General features: G+C 44.1%; 1 protein-coding gene across 1 annotated transcript in view; it reads right to left on the bottom strand.

Annotated features, from left to right (window-relative positions):
- Positions 1-1,268: 1,268 nt before the first annotated feature.
- DCDC2 (doublecortin domain containing 2) overlaps positions 1,269-24,449 on the bottom strand; it is a 770,556-nt gene continuing 747,375 nt past the window's right edge. Inside the window, exon 10 of the mRNA XM_069613571.1 lies at positions 1,269-6,489. Within this exon, the coding sequence (XP_069469672.1) occupies positions 6,397-6,489 (93 nt within the window). The 3' untranslated portion in view covers positions 1,269-6,396. The remainder of the gene's footprint in view (positions 6,490-24,449) is intronic.

Genomic DNA, 24,449 nt, shown 5'->3' with positions numbered 1-24,449 from the left:
TAGCCCTTCCCACTTTTCGCACAAGTCTGTCTCAAATATGTTGGTGTGATCTCAGATTTCTTTACACTGGAACTTTCTAAAACTCTTCCTTTTCCTTTTACAAAAAGGAGACACGGCAAGTGTGCACTGCTACTGTCACTTTCGCGGCACATGCATCCTCTTTCTCCAGTACTGACTTCTTACAATGGGCCTCATTACGAGGTAGGAGGTAGCCATGGTGCTATTAGCACCATGGCTAGCCCCTTACCGCATTCCGGGTCCGGGTTCCCGAAATAGGGACTTACCGGGTCATTCCAACCTTGGAGGACTCAGTAAGTCCCCATTCCGGGAAGCAATTTGCGGTAACGTTATTAGCTCTGAAGTCCCTTAACAGATCCCTTCCATAACGCCTGGTGAAACCAGGGGCCTCATTACGACCCTGGCGGATGGACCATGGTGCTAATAGCACCATGGTCCATGCCGGTAACTCTCCGACTCCGCCATGGCGGAATGGGGAATTACCACCCCATTCCGAGGTTGGCGGAGTGGTAATTCCCCCTTCCGCCATGGCCCTTCCCCATTCCCATTTTTGCCCCATAGGGCATAATGGGAATGGGGAAGGTGCTAAGTACGGTGCCGCAAATTGCGGCACCGTACTTAGCACCAAGGTCCCTTTGCGGCATGGTTTTTAACGCCTGCAAAAAGCAGGCGTTAAAATCACCATCCCGCAAAGGGACCTTGTAATCAGGCGTTAAGGGTCGGCGCCGTTTACGGCGCCGTAAAACCCTTAACGCCTGACTCGTAATGAGGCCTCAGGTGTTAAGGAAGGGACCCGCAATGGGACTTTCGGAATAGGGTGGTAAGGGATTACCGGCACCGGTGTCCTTACCGGTGCCGGTAATCCCTTACCACCTACCTCGTAATGACCCCCAATATCTTAAATAAACCCTTTAAGCAGAGTTCATGAAGTGCAATAGACAAAAGTGAATAAGTGATGTGTGCATTTTGTTCGTATGGGCAATTCCATCTCCTGAGAGAAATAATTAGATTCCATGGTTGAAATTCCCACCAGAGAAATATTCAGGTTTCCTGCCTGGAATTCCGAGCGGAGAAAAAAACAAATGTTCTGACGCAACCTCAGCATACATATGATATTCCTAGTCAGATTTTCTTTTATATTTGTTTGCAACTATGTCTAAATTAACCAGACCAATACTGAAATACAGTATAATCTTTAGTGCATAATGACACAATACCCAACAGTTTATGAAAAGGCAGACACATGAAACTGAAGGAGCATAAACATTTATTTTTACAAATAAATAAAAATATTATCATCTTATAACAAATGCATCATAAGTCCATTTGTGCAATACAAGTTCTGTTGTATTCTGCTTTGCAAAGTACATGGTTCTATATTCTTGCTTTAGAAAAATAATCTAGTACAAAGTTAAGTGTGTCAAGAGAAGCGAGCAACACAGGGATTTCATGAGAGGTAGCTCCGATCCTGACGCCTAGTCCTTTAATCGTGCCAGTGGGCTTGCCTTTATAGATCTCTTCTGTAGGAAGTAGTTTGCAAATACACTGTGAGGACTGAATATGCTCCTTGAATAGATGATATTTGTCTTTGTAAATAAGTAATTCTCTTTAGGAAGGACCTTAAGGAAATCTATACAAAACTATATCTGTCAATAAATATATGCATTAATTTGCACAAAGAATATACATGTTTTATAAAATTACAGAGGCTCTATAGAATATATGTTTAATTCATTGTTAATTGTTTTTAAAGTTGCGTAAGCCCCATGGCCATGTTGATATACTTGTATTTTCCAAAAAGCATAGATTTCTTTTCCTTCATTTTCCCTGTAATTCGAATGTGTATATAGCTAAGAGAAGTCAATCCTTTTGTATTAAAAAAATAGGACAATGGTATGATTTTATAAACCGTTCAAAAATAGTTAATTGGAGAGTCTACACAATTATTAAAGCACATATCTGAATTCTAACCACATTACTGTTTTTTGCTTTTAAAAAGAAAAGAAAAAAAACACTGACAGTCTGAGAAAGAAAGGCATAATTTCCTTGTTTGCAGAATATAACAACCATTTAATCATTTTTGTTTTGAATAACAAGGCAGACATTATTAAAAATCAACATAATGGCGCTGGTTTCAAAATTCATAGCAAAACTTTAGAATGAGGCGAGAAATAGTTTTAAGTGTTATAACACATACATTTACGACACAATTGAGAAATACCACAGTAAACACAAGACTACAAGATATGTTATGAAATGATTCCAATACAAATATGTTTTTACACGCTGCTGGCAGACCCAAAGTCCGCTCCCAAGTAAACATGATACAGACCATAATAAACGTGTATTGAATCTGAGTACTGACAAGTCCTCTCTGCTACCATAGGAGCCCGCCCCTGAGAGACCAGTACAGCTTCTGTGATCCTCCTGTGCTATCAGAATCAGGTGATGAGGGAGTGGGACAAAGCGCCATTGATAGACTATCCCTTGGGCGGCATCTAATTGGTTGCAATGGATCGCTTTATCAGCAATTGCCAATTCCAAGGCAAAGCCATCAGAAGGGGCCAAAGTCAATTGTGTGCTTAGAAGCGGAGTCCCGAAATAGCAAGACATTCTGGACTACAATGTGCATGATTCCCTCAACATTGACTGCATCTTATAGGGCCGATGGGAGTTGTAGTAAAAACCATCTGGAGCCAATGGTTGCAGACTATTGGCCTATAGGCAGTCAAACATACATTGCATATTATGTAGACATTGATTTGACAGCAGTGGATGGCTAGTGATATAACTTTATAGATTGTTGAGCGCCTTGCAAGTATCAAGAATAGTGTAAGAACCTATTCAATATCTAATGTGAGTGAATACATACACTGAGAAGCAGGAGGAAATGTACGTTTGTGTTCATGCTCGGGTAAATACCGTATGTATCGGATGTAAACAAGGATTCCTCATTAAAATCAATAACCATGATGGAATCTGTGGTCCGCTTACACAACCTTCAAGAATAGAAATGAACCAGTGAAACATACATCAGTCAATAATGGGGGGAACTACCAGTTTTTATGGTATCTCTTTCACACATGCTCATGCTAATTAGGACTGTTCACACTGAGCCATCAAGCCACTCCTGGATAGTTAGCCATTTGACATAGAAATAGAGGGCAAATCCTGCAAAGGGGCTGTCCTTAACAAGGAATGTCTGGTTTAGTAAGCTGTCCACAGATTTCCTCAAGGAATGCATGGTTCTATATGCAATATCTAGTGCCATAATATCTACTACAAAAATACCAACAACAAAATGTACACTGTTCTAATATCTATGCTTTATTTTAACCATTCCAGAGAAAATAGTTTTGTGTTCCCTTAAATATCGATACCACTGCATCCCCAGTCACCTAAATCACCCCCTGAAACCCTTAACTCCAACAAGCATTCATCAGACTCGCTTGTCAAATCTTTCCCCATCATATTGACCAAGCGGGTGGGGAGCCCTGCATATTCCCCAGGCTTCCACTTCACCCCATCACTGACGCTACTACTGGAGCCCTCCCTCATGATACTGTCCTGACAGCCCGAACCTCCACTTGCAACCCCTACCCTCTCCCACACGCATCTTCCCTCTGCTCCTTTTTTCGGTCTGCATTTTGTAAGTTGGTATCACCAGCTTTCTTTTTCTTTTCTGTATCTATGTTCGTAGTGGGTAGTGCCGAAGACAGCATGTATTTAAAGATGCCAGCCTACCCCTATTGTTCCATGACGGTGGATGGGTGATACATCACAGTAAACACACTGGCCGATGTATCAATTCACAAACGTTAGTTATACCTTACAAGTACGTTTTGCAAGTAATGCATTTGATTTCTGTGCAATCATTTTGACCAGGGGAGTTGCTAGGTCTGGAAAAGACCCAGGGCTAAGCTGATGTCGGAACTGTTGGGACTGGGGGCTAGCTAGTCTTTTGGCTGTAGCTCCTGAGATTCTATCCGGGGCTACAACCAAAAGACCTGGGGCTATAGCCCCCTCAGCCCCCCCCCCCCCAGCAACGCCCCTGATTTTGACATGCACTGTTGCCTCTGGATCAAGTCCTGTTTCATTCAAACAAGGATATAGGGAAGCCTCATGTAGACTTACCATTAGTTTCTCTCTTAGTTCGGTGCAAAGACTAGTGCAAGTTTCTTGAGCATTATTTAAAACTCATTTAAAATAATTGAAGAAGTTCAACTTCTACACATACCTGATACTTAAGGTACACATTCTTAAGTAAAATCTTTTTTTAGCACGTAGAGTATAATTTGCAAATACGTTGCTTAATGTTTGTTTTTAAATTTGTTAGCAAATACAACAACTTTATTTTTTGATGAAATATATATATATATTTGGTAGCCAACTCTTCGATGAAAATGCATTGTTTCCGTAATTTCAGCTGGCAGCCGATACCAATGAATTTTGCAAGGGCAAGGAGACATGTTGGAATGCTGTGATAAATTTAGTTTCTGGTGCAGGCCATCTGATAGGAGAGACATCTAAAATGGCTGACGGAGTAAAACAGGGAGACAAAAGCCTAGAGGCGTTATCAAGCAGCCTCTGAGGAGCCAATTCACAGAAAGAAAGGTTGCTTCCAGAGGGTATTAGTTACACTTTCGAAGCGTCATTTACACTTGAGTAAAATGCTCTTGATTCTCAAAAGGAAAAAACAAGACCACATTATTTGAATTTCCACCACAAGCACCTTTGAGGTTGCCCTGTGGTAGCCAACACACATTTAAGCACATGTGAGACTGTGCACCTCTATTCCTAATGATAAGCTGCTGCATTTTACTCACGGGACAATTGCACATCTTAAAAGGGCGGAAGTGCTTTTTGGAGCAGGTTGTATGTTGTGAATTGACCACTTGCCCTCTTTCTTGGGACGGGATACACAAAAGGAAAGCAGCGCTAGACCTACTTCAGATGTGTAATTCGCAGGCGTTCACAGACGGAAATTCAAGTGCAAATTGCTCAAACCTACAATAATCATTTCTATGGGCCTGTAGGGTGGATCTGCACACTTTGGAGTAATTTGTACTTCCATATCCTTTTGTAAATCATTATGTAAATTACACATCTAAAGTGGCTGCAAGTGATGTTTTAATTTTTTGCATCTACCCGATAGAGCTGACATCAAGATTTTAACCCTCAGACATAATGCAGTATCTGCCGCCTAAGTCTCTGCCCCTAGACTTCTTCACTGATACAGCCAATGCATCTTTTTAGCATACATTTAAAATAATTGATACATTTGAAATCCATGATTCAACAAAATTGGTTTGCATTTCTTCCCCTTAAGTCACATCTGAGAAGTGCTCACCTCTGGACAGCCACATGGCAAAATGCAATCTCAATAGATGGCCCATGCTTTGGGCCTGGGATGCAAACACTCAATGTTAAGTATACAGCAAATAGGTTTGAAAGATTGTCCCTTATCATAAAACAAAATATTTAATTTGGCTATTGCAGATCCGGATTCTATGGTATTCAACATGCGCTACCTGGTTTCAGTGCCAACTAAAGGTGGTGAATGTGTGTGTATTTTCGGACAAGCTCTTATATAACACAGCATTATACATTTAACTACTTGATGATACAAACGTGTTCTTTAAGCCCCTTTTTGAGGTCGATTCACACCACTGTATACATTGGCACACTCACCAGTTGAACAGTGTAGGGCAGCAACAGACTTGTACACCAATGCACTCGAGGTTGGAGAGATGCATTGTAAAATGTCTACCTACGCCGGCAAATTGTGGAATTTGATTTGCGGGTGAATTACAATAGTTGTACACTTTTAGTACTGTTCTCTAAGGTTTTACTGGTGATTGCTTTAAAGTTTAAAATCAAACTTGCATCGGAGTGCTTGGGTTACTGAAGCAGTACAATTAGCAGACAATCCCATTATTCCTCTTTGAAAACACAGAGCTTCCCCATTGATTGTGGTGCATTCAGAGATTTCTTGGCTAAAACAATGCAGACGGTTTGTTTCACAGCTTTGTCTCCCTGTTATACTACAGCAGCATCACAATGCTGGCAATTACGCAGTCCAGAATAACATAATATAGCACAATCACAAAGCACAAGCTGTACTTGTAGATCTTTGCCCTCATGGCTTAGAATTGTAGAAACAATGCACTCCTTTTTGAAAGGGGGATTACCAGTCATTCTTTAATGCAGAATTCTTTTTTCCTATACAACATTCTCATTATTTTAACTCCATAGGTAGTATTCAACAATATCTTTACATTGTATTCATCGATCACATAACATCGGCGGGCCTATGGCCTAAAACTTCAAGTATTGCAAGCCTTCATTCTCCTGGTAATTGCTTCCGTAGACATCTTTCTATGCCACCGCAGCGTAGTCTTTTGTTGCGCTTTCTCTGGGACTTGTATCCTCAAGTTGCGATGACGTCCTCCTATCATCCTCTTCTTCTGCCTGTTTGGGGAAAATAGAGATATATAACGTTTCTATTGTGTGAAAACCAGAAATTGAAGTTGGCTGCAATTTTGTGTTCTGGTACTGGTACCATTTTGAATGATCATCTCAAATCAAGAGCAGAACTGAAGCCAACATATTGTAGGTCGCACACAGAACCCGCTGACATCACCCCATGTCTTAGCAGTTGCACTTCCTTAATTCCAGTACATTAAATTTGTGTCAGACATCAATTATCAGCCTCTAAGAGCCATCAGGCGGCAGTTCACCATCTAAGGTAGAGGTCTGTAACCTACAGCTCTCCAGAGGTTTTGACCTATGACTCTGATGGCCGTCCTCCGCCATAGACTTTAATGGCAGATGGGAGTTGTAGTCCAAATCGTTGGGAGAGCCCAAGGTTGCAGATCTGTGATCTGAGGTAAGGGACCCCCCTGCGAGAGAGTGCCGATCATCTGCAAAATCCACACAGCTCAAAAATACGACTGTAGAGGTAGGAAATGATAATTTCCTCTTCACTGTGTTTATATACACTGTACATAAGTGTCCGCATTAATCGCAGCAAAGTTTCAGGACCTGCTGCGCAAAGTGCACACAAGTCAACTACGTTTACAACTTCTAGAGGCATACAAAGATGAAGTAAATATTTTAAAGTGAATTGCCTTTCAATGTAGATGATCGCTGCGGAGAGTGCTGCCTACTATCACTCTGAAAAAATAAGTCTCCAGATGTAATGTTTGTTTATCCAATGTGGGCTGTCATTTTATCAGTGCTTCATCACAGACCTACGTGGGTGAAACTACAGGCAGGCCGGTGGCACCGGTGTTTCTAGGATGAATCTACAATTGAATTAGTAAATTTGTAATGCCAGTGTAATGGCCCAAAGGCACGAGAGAAGGCAGTGGTATTCAAGCTTTTTTTATGCTGAACCCCCCAAACCCTTGAGTTTAAAAGGTGTTGCCCACCCCCCGCTCCCGATGCCATATCTGTTTATATTTTCTATTGAAAGCAGTCACTTCACTTCCTTATTGAAGAGCCTTGCACCCCCACCCCACGGCCATCATTTGGGCCCCCTAGAGCGGCCAACCTCCACAGTTTGAAGACCACTGCACTAGAGTGATGTACACCATATCCAAAGATCAGTGGAAAAGCCAAACATTTTGACTTCGCTAAATGGAACTCTTTTGGTTGCACAGCCCTTCACCCACATCTTAGTCAGGCGGGGCAGCCGGCATCGCAGAAGGAGAATCCTCACCGGAGCCCACCTCCCTCCCTGGTGCCTTTCATGGCGGAATTTCTGCTGCGTGCTGCATCAGCCATATTCTCCAATCTCTCCATTTGGTGTTAATCGGCCACTTAGAGGTGAATAATAATAATGGTGGTGCACAAGTGACAATATAAGACACAACTAATGGTGTTGCTAAAGCAGCCTCTGTGGTCCAAACGTTTGCAGTCACACTAGGTGGCACTAAGGTGCCACAAATAAAGCAGCTCTAATGGTGGAGCTAAGAGTCAACAGTGATCCTAAACTATGCAACCTAATGAAGTGCTGGTAAAGTGCCACCTGGGAGCCGAAACCAATAGTGGCACTAAAGCACCCCCTGAGCCACAACTAATGCTGTAGCTAAAACATTACCTGTGCCCAAACTAATGGTGGTGCTAAAGTGCCACCAATGAGCAAAACATAAGGGTGCCACTAAAGCAACACATGAATCAAAAGTAAGCACCCAAATGACACATAAGGACTTTACTACCTACCACTTTTCTCACTTTCTAAACATTGTAGACCAACAGTTTGATCAAATAAGTGGCAGTAAGGCACTAATGATCCAAAACTAAAGAAGAAGACTAACGTGAGAAATTGATCATAAGGTTACGTTAAAAAACAACTGGCGAGTCGTTACAATTGTAGAACAACAGGTAAAGCGTGCAACATGATTTGATTTCGATTTTTATATTTATATTGCGAAGATCTGTTAAAGCCAACCAAGAAATGGCATCTGGGCGCAGATGTTGAGGGAATAGGAGCCAGGGAGCCAGGTTTATCAAGAACAATTACTCAAAGAGAAAGTTCTTCAACTTTGTCCTGAATTCACAGAGGGAGTACATTTTGAAAAGATCATAAGGCACGGAGTTCCGAGCTTGGTGCCTGCACAGGAGAAACACCTATCACCGCAGAAAAAACAGACCTTGAAGTTGGAACCATCAGAAGGTGTTGATCTGAAGATTGTAGGCGGCAATCTGGGTGGTAGGGAACAATCTTTGAAAAAAGGTATATAGGGGCAGTCCATTGGAGACACGTAAAGATTAGACAGAGGCTCTTAAACATGGCCCTTTGCTGTACCGGTAACCAATGAAGGTTTCTCCGAAATGGAGCAATGGACGAGTGCCTGGGCAATGAATAAACCAGCCTGACGACAGCATTTTGAGCAACCTGCAGACGTTGGGTTTGACCTTTTGGGATTCCCATTAATAGGGCATTGCAATGATCTAATCTAAAATGTGCTCATGCGCCAACTACCACTGATTGATCCTTGTCTGAGACAATCAGTAGCAGGATAAATAATCAAAGTTACATACATTGTAACAACAGCCATGTCTGAAATTGTTTCCCGAAATCAAGAGACTGAGGAGGAAGTGAGAAATCAGCAGGTAAAGAGCGAAAATCCACGAAAATGTGCAGTGGATTAAGTAACTCCAGTAGGCGGGGAAACACATTCTCCTGAACAATTGGAAAGGTCAGAAGATCTTCAGATCAGAGGATTGGATGGAGGACATCTGCAAGTTAGCCTTTATAGAACACATGCCAAGAGATTCTTGAAGATATGGGGACTCTTCTGTGCAGACTGACATGCACATATTGTAGTCTATATTTACTATTTGCTGCCTTACTGCACACTTGCACGGCTGAAGTTGTAACATGCATGTTCTTGGTCTGCATTATACTGCAGATGCTAGATCCGTCAATTATTAGCATGTGCCAACTGTTTAAAATGTAGAATCTAACATACATGCGTGTGTATATGAAAACCCTACTGTTCAGACGGTTTATGGACTTTCAATCGAAAACTTTGCAACGAAAAGAAAATGCATTGAAATTTTTCCATCTAAACTTTTACCATCAATTGTATTTTTTGTAATTCTTTTTGGGCCCCACCCCCCGCCCCCCAGAATCCCCTGTTTTTTACCATTACAAACCCACCCCAAACAAAATTAACCCTTTAACCAACACACACATACATTCAATGGTAAAGATTTTGTTGCAAAACGTTCAATGGAATTCATTTCGTTGTAAACTCTCTCGATGGAAAGACCAGATACTTGTTCGGACAGCTTTAGATTGTACTCTTGAGTAAAAGAAAAAACAAAAATAACTGTAAAAAAAAAAGACTGCCCATGCTAAAGAAACTAAAAATGCATTAACAAAAGCAATAGTTTTGGCTAATGTATGCTCGCAACATTTCCTGAATTTACATGCACACAGAGTTGGGGAACATGGGGCTGTGTCCAGTGGAACGTGGAGATTGATGAATGAATGGGAGCGAGGGAGGCTGTGATAATATATGATTATTAGGGCAGGGGAATGTGTATGATAAGAATATGGTGCTGGGGGGATGCATTCAATATTTTGAAGGTGGATAATTGAATACATGTTTAAAAGCATAGGGGAGTACAAGGATGAATTGATGGAAATGCGTGCCTGAGATATGAATGACACGTATGTATGGATGAGTGAGTGTGACTCGCAGGGGTGTTGCTAGGTTTGGAAAAGATCCGGGGTTACGCTCATTTTGGGACTGTCAGGACTGGGGGCTAGCTAGCCATTTTGGTTGTAACCCCTGAGCTTCTATCCGGGGCTACAACCAAAAGACCCGGGGCTATAGCCCCCTCAACTCCCCCCCCCCCCAGCAACGCCTCTGAGTGTGAGGATGGTGTGGTAAGTCTGGCATAGGAGATGTACAAGAGAACATGTTTGACATCAGTCGTTTATTAGTAAACTGAAAGAAAACCTACGCTAAACCCTACTTCCAGTGCTTAAAGTGGGCCGGGGCTTGCCGGGGCCGGGCCCCGGCAGTCTCCAAAAAGTGGGGCTGAGCCGGGGCCCTGCCGGGGCCCCGTCCCACCGCCCGCAACATTGGCAGGATGCATTATCCCGTCGCGGCCGCAGCCGCGACGGGAGATGCATGCGCCTGCCATGAAGTCAGGCGATCTGACAAAAGTGGCAGCCAACCACAGCGACCCTGTGACTGGCTGCCACTTCTGTCAGTCATAGTAACTGCATCTGGTGACCCCTCGCGCGAGAGGTCAGCAGAGGCGGTTACTGTCCCTTTGTTTCCCCAGGTCGCCGAGGCGTCTTTAACCCTCGGCGAACCTGGGGATTCCTCGACATATTTCGAGGTTTATAAAAGATGGCTTTGAAAGTACACATTTCAAGCCATCTTTTATAAAGCTTTGCCGACGGACAATTTTGTCCGTAGTCAAAGCTTTATAAAAGACGGCTTGAATTGTGTACTTTCAAAGCCATCTTTTATAAACTCGAAATGTTTAAAAAAGATGGCCTGAAAACTAGGCAAACCGTAGGGTATGCACACAAATATATATAAATGTTATATATTTGTGTGCGTACCTTACTATGGTTTGTGTACTATGCAAGCCATCTTTTCTAAACATAGAAATATGTTACATATTTCTATGTTTAGAAAAGATGGCTTGCACAGTACACACACCATAGTAAGTACGCACACAAATATATAACATTTATATATATTTGTGTGTATACCCTACGATTTGCGTACTTTTTAGGCCACGCCCCTCCCACAAGCTACGCCCCCAAATGAGGGCCCCCCCTCGATTTCTTACCCCACTTAAAGCCCTGCCTACTTCCATGATGATTTCCCAGTGCTAGAAAATAACAAAAGGCTGCTCGTCTGGACGTCTCTACAAAATGAACGTTGTCCTCTGTCAAACCTAAACTAACCTATTTCTGTTTTACCACTAATAAAGGGAAGCAGAAGGAAAGCAAGGTTTTAACTCAGCGTGCAGGTTTACTCGCCCCCCCCCCGCCCCCATCTGGAGTATCAGTGGTGGCTGCTTAATTGACCCCCACCCACAGTTCTCTCACAGTTTCTTTTAGCTCCAGGCGTCGCAGGTTTGCCATAAAGGAAAATCCAGGAAACAAAAGAAACGTCTGGAAATTTCAAATGCCACAATGTCCTCGTCATGTAATCCAAACGAATCCAGTTCATCCCTTCTCCGGGGATGTATTCTTATAATGTGAGTAGGTCAACAGTCACAGGTCAACCAACAACGTTCACTGTGACTCTGAGATTGTTCCAACTTGTGGCCTGGGATAGATAGGCCCTGGGCCTGCTCAGTCCTGTGGTACTGTTTCCTACTCTCGCCCCCTGCTGAGCTATCCGTTTTCTCATCCCTGGGTGGGCTATGGTTTGGCTCACTGCTATAATACAGTTTCTTCCCCCCTCTATAGGGTTTTAGGTTTCTCAGCACCCATTTTCATAGGGCCAACCAAGCCCGTAGCCAATGTGGATCTATTACCCTCTCGCAGGGTATTCACTATCTTTGCCGCCGGTGGGATATGGGCTTGCTCAGTCTTGAATAGTACAGTTCTACCAACCTTGCAGGGTCTTCACTGTCTCCACCCCATGTGGGCTATGGGCACGCTCAGCCCAGATCATTGCAGTTCTGTCACCCTCTTGCAGGCCCTTCACTTTCTCAGCCCCCAGTTCCAAAGGGCGTGGCTCCCCTTTGGGGAAAAGGGACAAATCCCCTTGATTCGTCACAATGGGCAGCGAATCAATAAGAATGCTAGGATGGGTGAATGCGTCAGTCTGAGGGTCGCTGGGTGAAGCCCACAAACACGGCTGCATCAGTGGACCACACTACTTACTCTGCAGTGCTCCGAATGTTGGAGTACGCTTGCCACAACGTGCAATAGTACATGGTTCACAGTACATGTGCTCACTTATCGAAAGACCTGAACATGACAGGATGTGTGGATGTCTCTCAGCAGCAGCCCGCCATCCCCGTTTCCAAAGTGTGAATTGGTGGTGAGAAGTACAGATGTGCCTCTGCTGCTCATTCCACCGGTAGTCTTGTCCCAGCATGCACACAGTTGACACTGTTGTGTTCTACCACAAAGCGCCAGAGACAGCTTTTTGTGGCAGGTGATGCAGGGGATCCTTAGTCAGCCAGTGGCAGAAGGTGAGCATTTTTACTGGGAGGCATTAATATTTCCCCCGAATTAGCGAGAGCTGTTAAGTGTAGTGGGTGATCTCTATATATGGTAAGGGGGCTTGGGCAATTCCTGACCAATGGGTTTAAATCACGCGATTTACAGAACGAATTATGAAAATAATGGGATCAAAATCCATACAATTTACAATTGATTAAGAAGAGCAGCAACCCAAAAAATCAAACAGATGTCAAGTCACCAAAGGTATAAAAGAGCAGTTTACAACATTTCCATAATGCCTGTATTTACACACACACATACATTTGCACAAAAGCACACACTGACCCAGGGGAAAACATTGAAAGCATACATGCATGCATGAAAACTCAATATTCTCCTCTGTCGGAGGAAGCAGGATTCAAAAAGCCTGGCACAGGTGGAATGGCAACAGAGATAACAAAACCTGCCCAGGCTAAGGTGGGTCCTGAATTGTTTGCCTAGCAACCACTGAGTTGAAGCGAGTGGAGCGTCCAGGGCATGATTTGCTGACAGAGGGGACTCCACCACTAATTTAAATGTATATAAGTATATTTTTTTTAAACCAAGCTCTGACATGGGTCAACGGAGGATATTGGGCCCACTCACCTTTCCCCTGCCCGCTTCACCTCAGTATTCACATCATTATGTGGGCAACGACCGAGAATAGGGCAGGAGAAACCATGAAATAAAGAGAAGGGTTGTTATAGAACATCTCCTTGTGTGTGTATTTTTGGTGGGCAGATATAATATATAGCTTCAAATTAACAAGATTTACAAAGTAATATTGCCTCCTTAACCACACAGGAGAATTTCTGACAGGTTTTCCAGAAACTAATGCCCATTTGTAGCCCAAGTGGACCCAAAGCCAGCCCAAATCTACCCCAACAGCATGTTGAACAACCAGCCTCAATTTTACGTTATAACATCTTTCTTTGCTAATGACGCACTTAGTGCAACTATACACATTTCCAGATGACGAGCAGTTTAAGTCTGCTGTAGAAAAGGCAAGTAAGCAGCCCATTCATGTAAACAGGAAAAAGGCTAATAAAGCAATCACACAGAAATGACATCAGCAGAGCACGCAAAAGGCCACAAATCAGGTGCCACGAGTTCATCCAATCCAGATTCTCTATTTGCAGGACAGGTATAAATAATACACTACAAGTCCCCAAATGGAAAACCAAAAACCAAGACTCAATGGGTCAGTCCACCTAACAACGACACATGTGAGAATTCACATGCATAATAATGTAAGACAGTAACCATCAAAGGGTAAACAGGCGTGCACATTTATAGCACATTATTCCCACTTTGTGAAAAAGTGCCCAGTCAAGATTCATCACCAGCATAGTATAGCGATCACCCCTGCGTTCTGGGATAGACATGGCAGTAAGAGCCCATCGCTGCAAGCCTAGAGTAAGCCCAAAGGAAGAAAGGGCCTCAGTGAGGTTCTCTGTGAGTGCTCAGTGACATGTCTGCCCCTTTCTGCCTCCAAACGCAGGTAGGATCACCATTGGCACACAGGACCTCTGTCCAGGGTGCGTATATACATACACACATGTTCTTAAGGGAAACAGACTCATGCGTGGCTACTTGCCACAACAATTAACTACAAACCACTGTAGCGGAGGAGTAAATAGTAAAGGGACATTCATTCTCCAGGATGTGGGGTGTGGGGAAGCCAGGATATGGCACTGAGGCGCTGGTAAATGGATGTCAGGGTAAGGGGGTGGGAGGTTGTGGCGCTCTAGTGGGAGGAGGAAATAGTGAGGGTGGCCTTTTTACAAAGCACAGGAGGGTGGCATGATACATGGGCATGAATTGCCAGATTATGCCTGCATTGGCAACCCTCTAATTGGCCAATGCCTCCCCCACTGGTTGCTAATGATTTATAGATAAATACATTCCCTTCTGCACCTCACTCAGAATGTCACTCCACTAAGAAGCATTGCCCGAGAAAAAGAAAGCACCCATGTCAATTCCTGAAATGGCTCTGTCGTGGAGTAATAAACTAATGATACCATGCAGAAAGGCAGCCCTAAACCAGCAGGAATCTGCCTGGAAGCTTTGATGCCGCAGACCTCTGATTAATTGGCAATCTGCCGATTACTCCCCACCCCCTTTCCACTGAAGCTCCCCCGAACCTGCGCCCCAGTGCATGCCTTAACCCTTTCCCCAACTGCTAAACACGAGTAATCAGAAATCTTCTCTAAGGCAAAAGGTAGCCCAAAGTAGCCCAACATAAATTGGTGCAAAATGTGGGGTAAATAGCCCAATTTGGAAAGCTTGATTACTCAGTGAAGATGCTCAGGTTTTCCCAAGCATAGGACTCTAGGGATGTGGGACAATATGTAGTGTTAATAATGGAGTGAAAGTTGTGCTCATCCAATCAGGCTAGATCTGACCATGTCATGCGAGAGTCAGGCAGCACCCCCCTGCTGCAGATTGGATGCATGCCCTACCAGAAGTTAGGAAATAGCAAACTGAGCATTTCAGAATCCAAAAGCACACTTTCTAAGAATAGTTTAGACAACTAGCCATTCTCCAACATTTAGCCAAAACTAAAATCATGCCACTTGGACTGCAAATGCTGGTTTTGAAACATGCCTCTCCACCCCTAAAGGCCTCCCGCTCCCTTCCCCAGCGCCCAACATCCCTCCCCATTACCTGCTGGCCTGGAGCTTTGTACTCCTGTATCGCTGGTGCTCTTCCCGCCCACAGCTGCTGCTATGGAAATGGAAAAGGGTCTATGTCCCTTTTCCTAAGGCGGCTGCCATTTCTTTTACAGGAGATTGGGCTCGCACAATGCATGGAGCCCATCTCATGTAAAAAAAATAATAATAACATTTAACTATTTGCACCCAGGGTGAACCCTGGGGTGCAAATAGCTACCACCACCTTGTCAGGGGCCTTAAATGGCCCATAAAGACCCACAGGCCTCGCTGAGGACCTTACTGTGCACAGGCCTGCCTAGGCTCATGCTGGCAGGCCGTTACCAGCCATGTACGCCCCCTGGCACAGGGGTAATTGCTATATGACTGTTTCTATAAAATGCTGATTTGAGGCAGTGTCCTAAATAAAACATTATGCTCTTCTTTGGGGGTGTCAGCACAATTTTAACAACCCTATTCTGGTGAAACAGAGCTTTAGAAGTCCACCATGCTGATGCTATGTTCATTTTCATATCTATTGAGATCTAGTGCCGCCATGTTGTTTTGCAACACAGGTTCTACTACCCCCAAAATATAGGGACATGCAAGTTTATCAACATCACACAAAGGATAGGCAGATCTCTGTATGAAACCATTTAATTGCAGACTTAAATTGTAGACGTCTATGCATCTTGTACACCCCCCCCCCTGCTCCCATTTCATTTAAAAGACCCTGTTTTAAAGATGACAGTATAGGTGTTCATTGTACTTTAAAAATGAAAATCTGCGGTACATGCAATTCATAACATCATCGGCCAATAAATAAGTGCCAAGCTGAGTAAGATGTGTGGCACTGGGGATTCCAACATCCAGCAATGGCTCCTCATGCTCGGGATTTTCCTCATGGGGTCTTTCAACTACTACCAGAACATAGGGAAAACACCCCTACAGAAAATGTTAATTAAACATTAGGATTTATGAGTGATTATCAGGGACATTTCACCAAAATGCCAGGGTTAGCGAAAGTGACAACACACGAATCTTGACATCCCCAATGACATCACAGATAGTGTTGTAATTTGACTCAGCGGACAATGCCATCACAGGAAGTGAAGCCATTTCACCCCGCCCCAAAATGACATCACAGGAAGTGGTAGCAGCCGACTTTTCACCACTTGACGTCACATAGCATTGTCCCTCAGTAGACCAAGAACAATATCGTTACGATATCACTGTAATGTGACTGACCTACGTCAGTCCTACAAGAATGGATCATCATATGTAGCGTTATTATCAGTGTGTCAAGGCCCCATGTTACCACAGGAAGTGCATGAACCCAAATCTGCTCTTTATGTGGAGCTGCCCTGTTATTTCAACATGACTACAGAGCGAAATCACATTCTGGGGGACAGGGGCATGCAGCCTTTTGTTTCTACTTCTGCTTCTAAAAGTGCAATGCAGCAACGTATCAAGAAGAAGCCAATTTTGTGCTTCTCAATTAGTTCCACCCCTTCTAGCGGGCATGCAGGCTCCAGGGCCTTCCTGGACAGTTTGCAAAGTCCCATCTGTGCCCTCGCCATCTCGAAGAGTCTGGTGTTGTCTACCAAACACGCGAAAGCCCACCAATGTCTTGAAGCTCTGCAGCACTACGAGAACAGGTTTCTCTGCTCTGCAACTCAAAGGTTAATTAATAAAATAACTTAAAAGTAATGCCACATGTACTCAATTTGGTTTATTATGTTTGAGACAAATGTAGACAAATGTTGGTTTATCCGTTCAATTGGTCCATACGCTGTGGATGAATTCTCAAGTATCTGCAGAATTCTCAAGTATCTGCAGAATACGAGCACTCATTCTTTTTGGATACTGAGAAGCTTGCAAACGTGTCACAAAATATTGTAGACTAGTGCATATTTGCAGGCTTTCTGCTTCCGAGCGTGGTACATTTTTATGTTTTTTTAGGAACTGCAAAAAATGAATTCCCAGGTGTACAGAAAATGAGTAGTCTGACGTCACAGTGCATGTCATATCAAGAGCCACGGCAGAACCCAGAAACAAAGAGCGACACCTGGAGTAGTCTACCGGACGGCGCTACATGACTGACGGTGAAAAGTCAGTCAGGGCACCCACATATCGCTTTGCAAGACTCTGCACATACGCCATGTTTAGGGGGTGGCTGCTTCAGGCTGCTGGGCTTGTATCAATGTGAGGAAGGGAGAGCAGGAAAGGAAACGCTACATTTCGCAGCCACAGCAGTCTTATTAATGGGACAGTGTCAGTGCAGCCTGCGCTCATTCATTGGCAAAACATAGTGAGTGGAACCCCATAAGAGGCACGTATCTGCTACCCAAATGTGGGCCCCAGGCGCCAGAGACATTGGGCCTCATTAGGAGGCTGCCCCCAGTAAATGTTTTTTTTTCGGCGCCCAGGAATGGGGAATTACCGGGTCATTACAGCCTTCCCGGACCCGGTAATTGCCCATTCCTGGGCTCCGGTAAACATTCTTCCCCATTCCCATTTGAGCCCCATAGGCATGAATATGCCAAGAAAAGGATGCCCGACATACCTCTGCTGCAGGATGTATAGAGCACCAGGCTCTTCTTTGGGGGTCTGGACAGCTTTGGTCCATGTAGTTAATTCCAATTGGTAAGGTGCAGACACACAAGGGACATGTAAAGCAGATGCATAAGCCCATAAAGGAGGTTGAGATCATTGATGACATCGAAAGGCGAGGCACTTATACCAGACTTTTCCTGCCGACATTATTAAACAGAAGCTACCAAGGGGGATGATAAGGAATGGACAGCGTTCCTTGCATCTTGCAATGTTTTTTGTATCCTGTGCATATTTTAATACATGTTGTTTTTTTTCTTTCTTTGGCTGCAACTTTGACGAAATAAAACAACTACGTGAACCTATATTCTTCTTAATGTTGACACTGCTTCTTGGATTTGTTCCCGGCTGGGTCCTCGGCAATCAGCTGGGACCAGGTGTGGGAGGGGATGGGAGTGAGAAGGGGCCATAGCAACCGAGGGGATGGCAACTCAGGTGTGATTTTGAAGCTGCTGGGAAGTCAAACAATTCAGTTTCAGCTTCCAAAAAACAAATACTTAGATATTTGATGAGACACACGCCCTCATTACGAGTTTGGCGGCATGGCTGCTGCCGAAATCGCGTCCGTGTCCAGGTCCTCGGAATGAGGATTTACCGGGCCATTCCGAGTTCGGATGGCCCGGTAATTCCTCCCTTCAAGGACCCGGACACGGTCCTTCCCCATTCCCATTTCAGCCCCCATAGGACTGAATGGGAATGGGAGAGGGAGCAAACAACGGGCCATTACGAGATGGCCCATTGTTTGCTCCCTCTTCCCCTCGCGGGACCCGGTAAGCACGCCTGGTTTTCCCAGGCATGCTTACCGTGTCCCGCGAGGGGACATCGTAATGTGGCGGAACGGGTTGAACGGCGCCGGCACCTTTTACGCGCCATTTAACCCATTCCGCCAGGGTCGTAATGAGGCCCACAGTGTTATCTCGTTCTGCAGTGGCTCAGCGGACTAATGCATCCACTACAAGGGCCTGTGTTTGACCTCCTGATTACAGGTTCTAATCCCGGCAGTTCAACTCAGCCCTTCATTCTTCCAAGGTCGATAAAGTGAATACCATTAAGTTGGGTAACAATAAACATCTGTTATTAGCGCCAAGATTCCGCTTCGGGGGTAAATGTTCGCTTTACAAATACGCCTGTTATGTAATGCATCTTGATGTTATCGACTGTCGCAATTGCAAGCCCAAAAAAATCAGTGGCAACCCTAAATGAATGTGTTATTAGATAGTTTGATCTTCAGTATTAGACTGAGTGGCTGCCCAATTCAATAACTGCTGGGAAATAGCTCCTGAAAAAGTAGGGACTACTGAGCGCATTTCCGGCACCTCTGGAAGCATAAGGAAGCTCCTATTTTACACTTGTTTGCTCTGTCACATTTTTTTGATAGTGTTGGCACTTCAAAGTTATGTGGCGCATCAAGTGCTGACAGGGACGACAAGGAGAATGGCAGCCGCAAGTTTACGAACAAACATGGCTCTGGAGGCCTGGGGAAAGTGCTGCAGTACTGCGCCATTCCATGATTCAGGTGCCCCGTCCACAGCAATAACACGGAAGAATGTGTTCACGAGACCAACGACCGAGACTCAAACAGAGAGGTGCAAGAAAGTGCTCATGACACTTTTGAACAAATCTTAGGTGCATTCGAGAGGAATCCGTGTTCCTTACACTTGGACACAGTCAAGCGTGAACGGGCAGGGGAATGGAAGGAAGCGAGGCAAGGGCGGGCTCAGCTCAAAGGTGATTTTGAAGAAGTTGGCTCTAATTTTTCAAAAAGAGCAGGACGAGCTGGCTGCACGGCTCAAGTGGCTTGCTGAGGAAGAACTTAATTGGGAAGAACCCATTACTTCTCCCTCACCCAGCTTTCCAGGACTTGAACCCAGCCCCCTCACATAGGAGGCTCACCTGCCTCCACTCGCATCTGACTTCTACTTCACAATGTCTTGCCTTCCCTATGTTCAACAGCAATACCCTCAAATATCAATTTCAGAGCTTCTTACACTGTGCAGACCCCTGATCAATGCGTACCCTAGTAGATGACTTTCAGGTTGCGTCAATATGTCAGCTGAACATAAAACGTAAAACATTGCACTCTCCAAGGACAGCACTGCGGTGACACGGAACCAAACTGCCGGCTCCATCACTCATTCAGGTGTATGAAAGAGGGCGGGAGGTGAGGGGATGGGAGGGAAGGGTAGAGAGGGGAGGGCGGCTTTCAGCCGAACAGCGCTTTTGAACAGTTGGCACTGCGGAGGAAAGGGGCTCATAGAGAAGTGGAGATTGTTTCTGTATACAACATGGGATGCTTTCCCAAATGCCTCTACAAGCTCAGCTCAAGAATCTGTGTCGTGCTCAGTGCGCACCAATATTCCCCCTGCATTCTGGGACATGTACTCCGATAATGGTAAAAAGAGAAATGCCGCTGTTGGAGCCTGTGTCTCATGAAAGCAGGAAAGAATAGGCACAGAAATGCAAATCTTTATGGTAAAATGGCAGGGAATAAATATATAATAAAGCATGCATTCAATTTGACTTATTTCCTGCACCTACTACAAATGAGAGTATGTGAGAACACATGTAGTAATAAAAATAAATAATACCTCAGGTGTTAAGTATACTGTTTACTAAATGCATAATTCAAAAAGAACAACAGAGGAGCAGATCATAACTTTGGATCCAGTTCATTTGCCAGTCACCCTGTTTGAAGTATTCGCTTAGTTCATAAGACAAAAACCGAGTTATTGGCCCCATGTCTCAAGTGATAAGGGCTGCATTGTTTCTCTCCTCTTCCTTTTGGAGTTGGGTCTCCTTGCACATGAGAACAAAAATAACTAGTGCAAGGGGCATGCCAGAAAACAGGGCAGTTGGCTCCTGGCTACCAGTGTCTTCGGCAGAAGGCAGGCATTGGTCATCCAACAGGTTACCATCTTTTGTCGCTCAGAAGTAGGCGAGGAAAGAGTTTCACCCTATTCTGAAATGGTTATTTCCAACCGTGGCACGACCCTTTGAACTGGTTCACTTACAGTAAGATACAAAAGTCAGTCATCTCAAATTTCTCAAAGATGATTTAAAAGAATGAGGGATGTTCCTAACTTGAATAGGTAAATCTTTACAGAGGATTGGTCCATTTACAAACTTTCTGTAAGAGGTCTATCACTGTCATTGTGACAAGTGTCTTCTGCTGTACTGGGCCATTCCCAGAGTTATCACTCTGTCTTAATGCAAAATACTTGCTTGGCCCGATTTCCTGCAGAGTTCTTCTTTTCTGAGTCATTTGCAACCTTCCTCTACTATCTGTCGCAACCTTCCCCGTCTCCGACAGATGAAAGGGTCTCCTTGATAATTGCCTTCTCTAAGCCCGGCCAAGCCCTTGCTAGCATGTCTTCTCTGAAATGGATAGAGCCAAGCTCCTCCGAGGAAAACCATTCATCCTGTGTGATAGCGTAATCCACAGGATGACTGGTTTTCCTGGGATGAACTTAGGTGTCAAGACTCTCACTAGAGGTACAACATGATTTCCTGGAGTCTGCTGTCCCACTTGTTGACAATACAGCCCTGAGCTGAAGAAGCTGTCATGAGCTGTGTCCTTTCATCGACTCAAGCTATGGGGGAAGACTAAATTGCACAACAAAATGTTTTAGCCTCAAATTTGTGATTGCAGTACCTCAATTAAATGTATATCCCTATATTCAGCATTTGGGAATATATAGCTTCTCTTTAATTCAACTCAGCCTTCAATCTATCAAAGGCTGTGATACTGCCGCCATTTATTGAACTGAAGCAACTGTGGGTTTATCATTTCCCCCCAAAAAAGCCAGTGGGATTTTGTTTCATAACTTTATTTCTGTATACCGCAGACAGATAATTTTAAAGCAAGCTTCCCTGGGTTGTCAAGAATGTACAATCTAATCTTGAGGCTGTTAGCATACATTTAGCAGGTATGCAAATACAATGGGATGCCAATGTGAGTTATTAAAATGGCTGTTGCTGCACCTTTTAATGTGGAGTCCCGTTGCTGCTGTAGCAGACTATTTAAAAACATACCATACTTCGCCTACTGCATAAGATTGGAGTATGGTGTATGACGTGCCAATTAAGTGGTTCCATCAGCGCCAGATACGCTTTGAAAATGGAAGTATACATGCAAAATAAAACGCCACGTGGTTTCCACATGCGCACACTTGAAGCACAGTACTGTTCTTTCTGAAAGGTGGACTAACCACATTTCAGCTGCCCGGGAGTCTGTAGAGTGGTAACATCAGAAGGATACATGTATCCACTATATGAATGGCAGAGCTTATGCTACCTGCTCACAGAGCTTGAAACGAGCTCTGGTGTAACCACTGACTTTACCTTTTTCGCATCACAGCATATTTAGAAAGTGTGTCTCTTTAGCAGCATACTCTTTCCTGCAAAGAAGCCAATATCACTTAGCATAGCAAACATTTAAAAAAAGTTTAGGACAGTATACCCTGGCAGAGGGAAACCTTCCATGTTATGCAATCCTGCCTTTGGAATCTTCTGAGTGCTTTGCTTCCTCTCCCATAGCAGAAGACGAGGAGATAGCTGGTGCATACTCAGGGACTCAATGAAGAGGTCATGAGGATCAGATTGTCTTTCAATGGGAGAACAGTTGAGGGTCCACCAGCAAATTATTCAAGGCTAGGTCTGTCTTTCCATTCATAACCTGTATCGTATCACCCGTCTAAACCTCTGTAGCCCGTTTCCATTTTCTCAGAAGTGTGCCATTAATAATATGTCGCCAGATGTAGCCCGGGACGGGCCTACGTGGCGGCAATAATTACGCACAGCCAGAGGTAGGTTTAACATAACCTTCTTTATTCATCTTCAATAAAGTACTTGCGCCTCCACACCTAAACACCTCCCTTTACCTCTACGTAACGAGCTCCGCCCTTTCTAACTGGCCGGCTTCTCTCTGAAAGGTGCAGCAACGGGCAACATATACTTCTAATAGCAGCAGCAGTAGTATTGTGCCCGATTACTGTATCCCCCTGTTTTGCGGTGCTGCACAGCAAGGTGTGCCATATTTAAAACCTACGACATACATACATGCAAACTACGAAGGAAAAACAATACACAATACACATGGACAAGATGGGAAGATGAGTTGGGCAATGCAATTTCTGCGGCATACAACAGACAAGTGCCAGCAATTACACACAGGTTAATTAGTCCGATCAAATGCAAGCATCATAGTACACATCATTGCACCACATGTATTGCACGTCAGCCTAACTCCACAGGCACCTATCTCTGATCCTAATGTACGACGTGTAAACGGGAGCATGACAATTGGACCCATGTTGCTACTTCCTCTCTACTCCACCCTGCCCATGATCATGGGTAGTGATGCAGATCCTCTTTGTCTGCCGGCATTGCATGTACAGTTGAAAGTCTGGTTATTGCTACAATTTGGAAGGATCCCACCGCCCCATCAGCCAAAATGATACAAAGTGCTACTGGGATTTTTCTGATGACATATTTACTGAGGTTTTGCAACAGGGCAAAGTTTGCCCAAGTGCAAAAAAATGCATCGAAAACATATCTTTTTTGCTCTAGCGCAATTTTTGCCTGGGTGCTTGTACCATGCCAAACTGAACGTGCCCTGGGGCAATAGTTTTCGGAAATGTCCCCATGATTTTTGAAATAGGGCACACTTTGCCCCAGCACTAATACTATGGAACTTTGCACTTGCACCGGTGCAACGTGCCTGTAATCTGGCCCATGATACGCAAACCAGGAAGCCCATGCAACTGCAGTTAACACACTACAAGGCGGCCATGACACTGCACAGAGGTTTCAAAAAGCAAGTCATTAGATGTGGCTTAATGTTTTATTTTCGACACAGTGGTTTAATGCACCATTTTTTATTTGCTTCTTGGGATTTGCAATAAATGTGGGTAATTTCATGGATGTGGAGGCCAGGGAGAGCCACATATTTTATGCAGAAAATCTGAAGTATGGTTGCAACAAAGGCATTTTAGCATACCCGTGAACAAGTTTAGACAGTGTGGCATCAATGCAAAAGAACACACCCTACTTTCAGAATGTACCTTGTTGAATCCTACATTTTAAGATTGTCCAACAATAACATGAATATTCTTTGTCCCCCATTTTTAGGACTTTTTATGCTTATGTTTCTGGACACATTACATGCAGCAGGGTTGCATGAATAATGCATTTGTGCTGCAAAAAATAAGTTCCAACACTGATTGCATTGCAAATTGATTCCCAGTGAGTATCATTGTGTGTCTTATCTCCTGATCCGAGACGTAATGCTCTGCCTTGGAGATAAGGTGGCTGCCAGAGGAATGACATCAATGCATACTCTTCCTGCAGCCAATGTAGTTTAAAGTGAAATATGATCTCTATTTTTCTCTATGTGAAAGGAATCTTCAACACTGTGGCCCTCATTACGACTCCGGCGTTAACCAATGGCGCTAATAGCGCCATGGTCA

The sequence above is a fragment of the Ambystoma mexicanum genome, chromosome 5p (assembly GCF_040938575.1).
Source record: "Ambystoma mexicanum isolate Mex_15411 chromosome 5p, UKY_AmexF1_1, whole genome shotgun sequence".
NCBI lineage: Eukaryota > Metazoa > Chordata > Amphibia > Caudata > Ambystomatidae > Ambystoma > Ambystoma mexicanum.
Note: the sequence above shows the minus strand (reverse complement) of the source record. Positions and strands in the feature narration are given on the sequence as shown.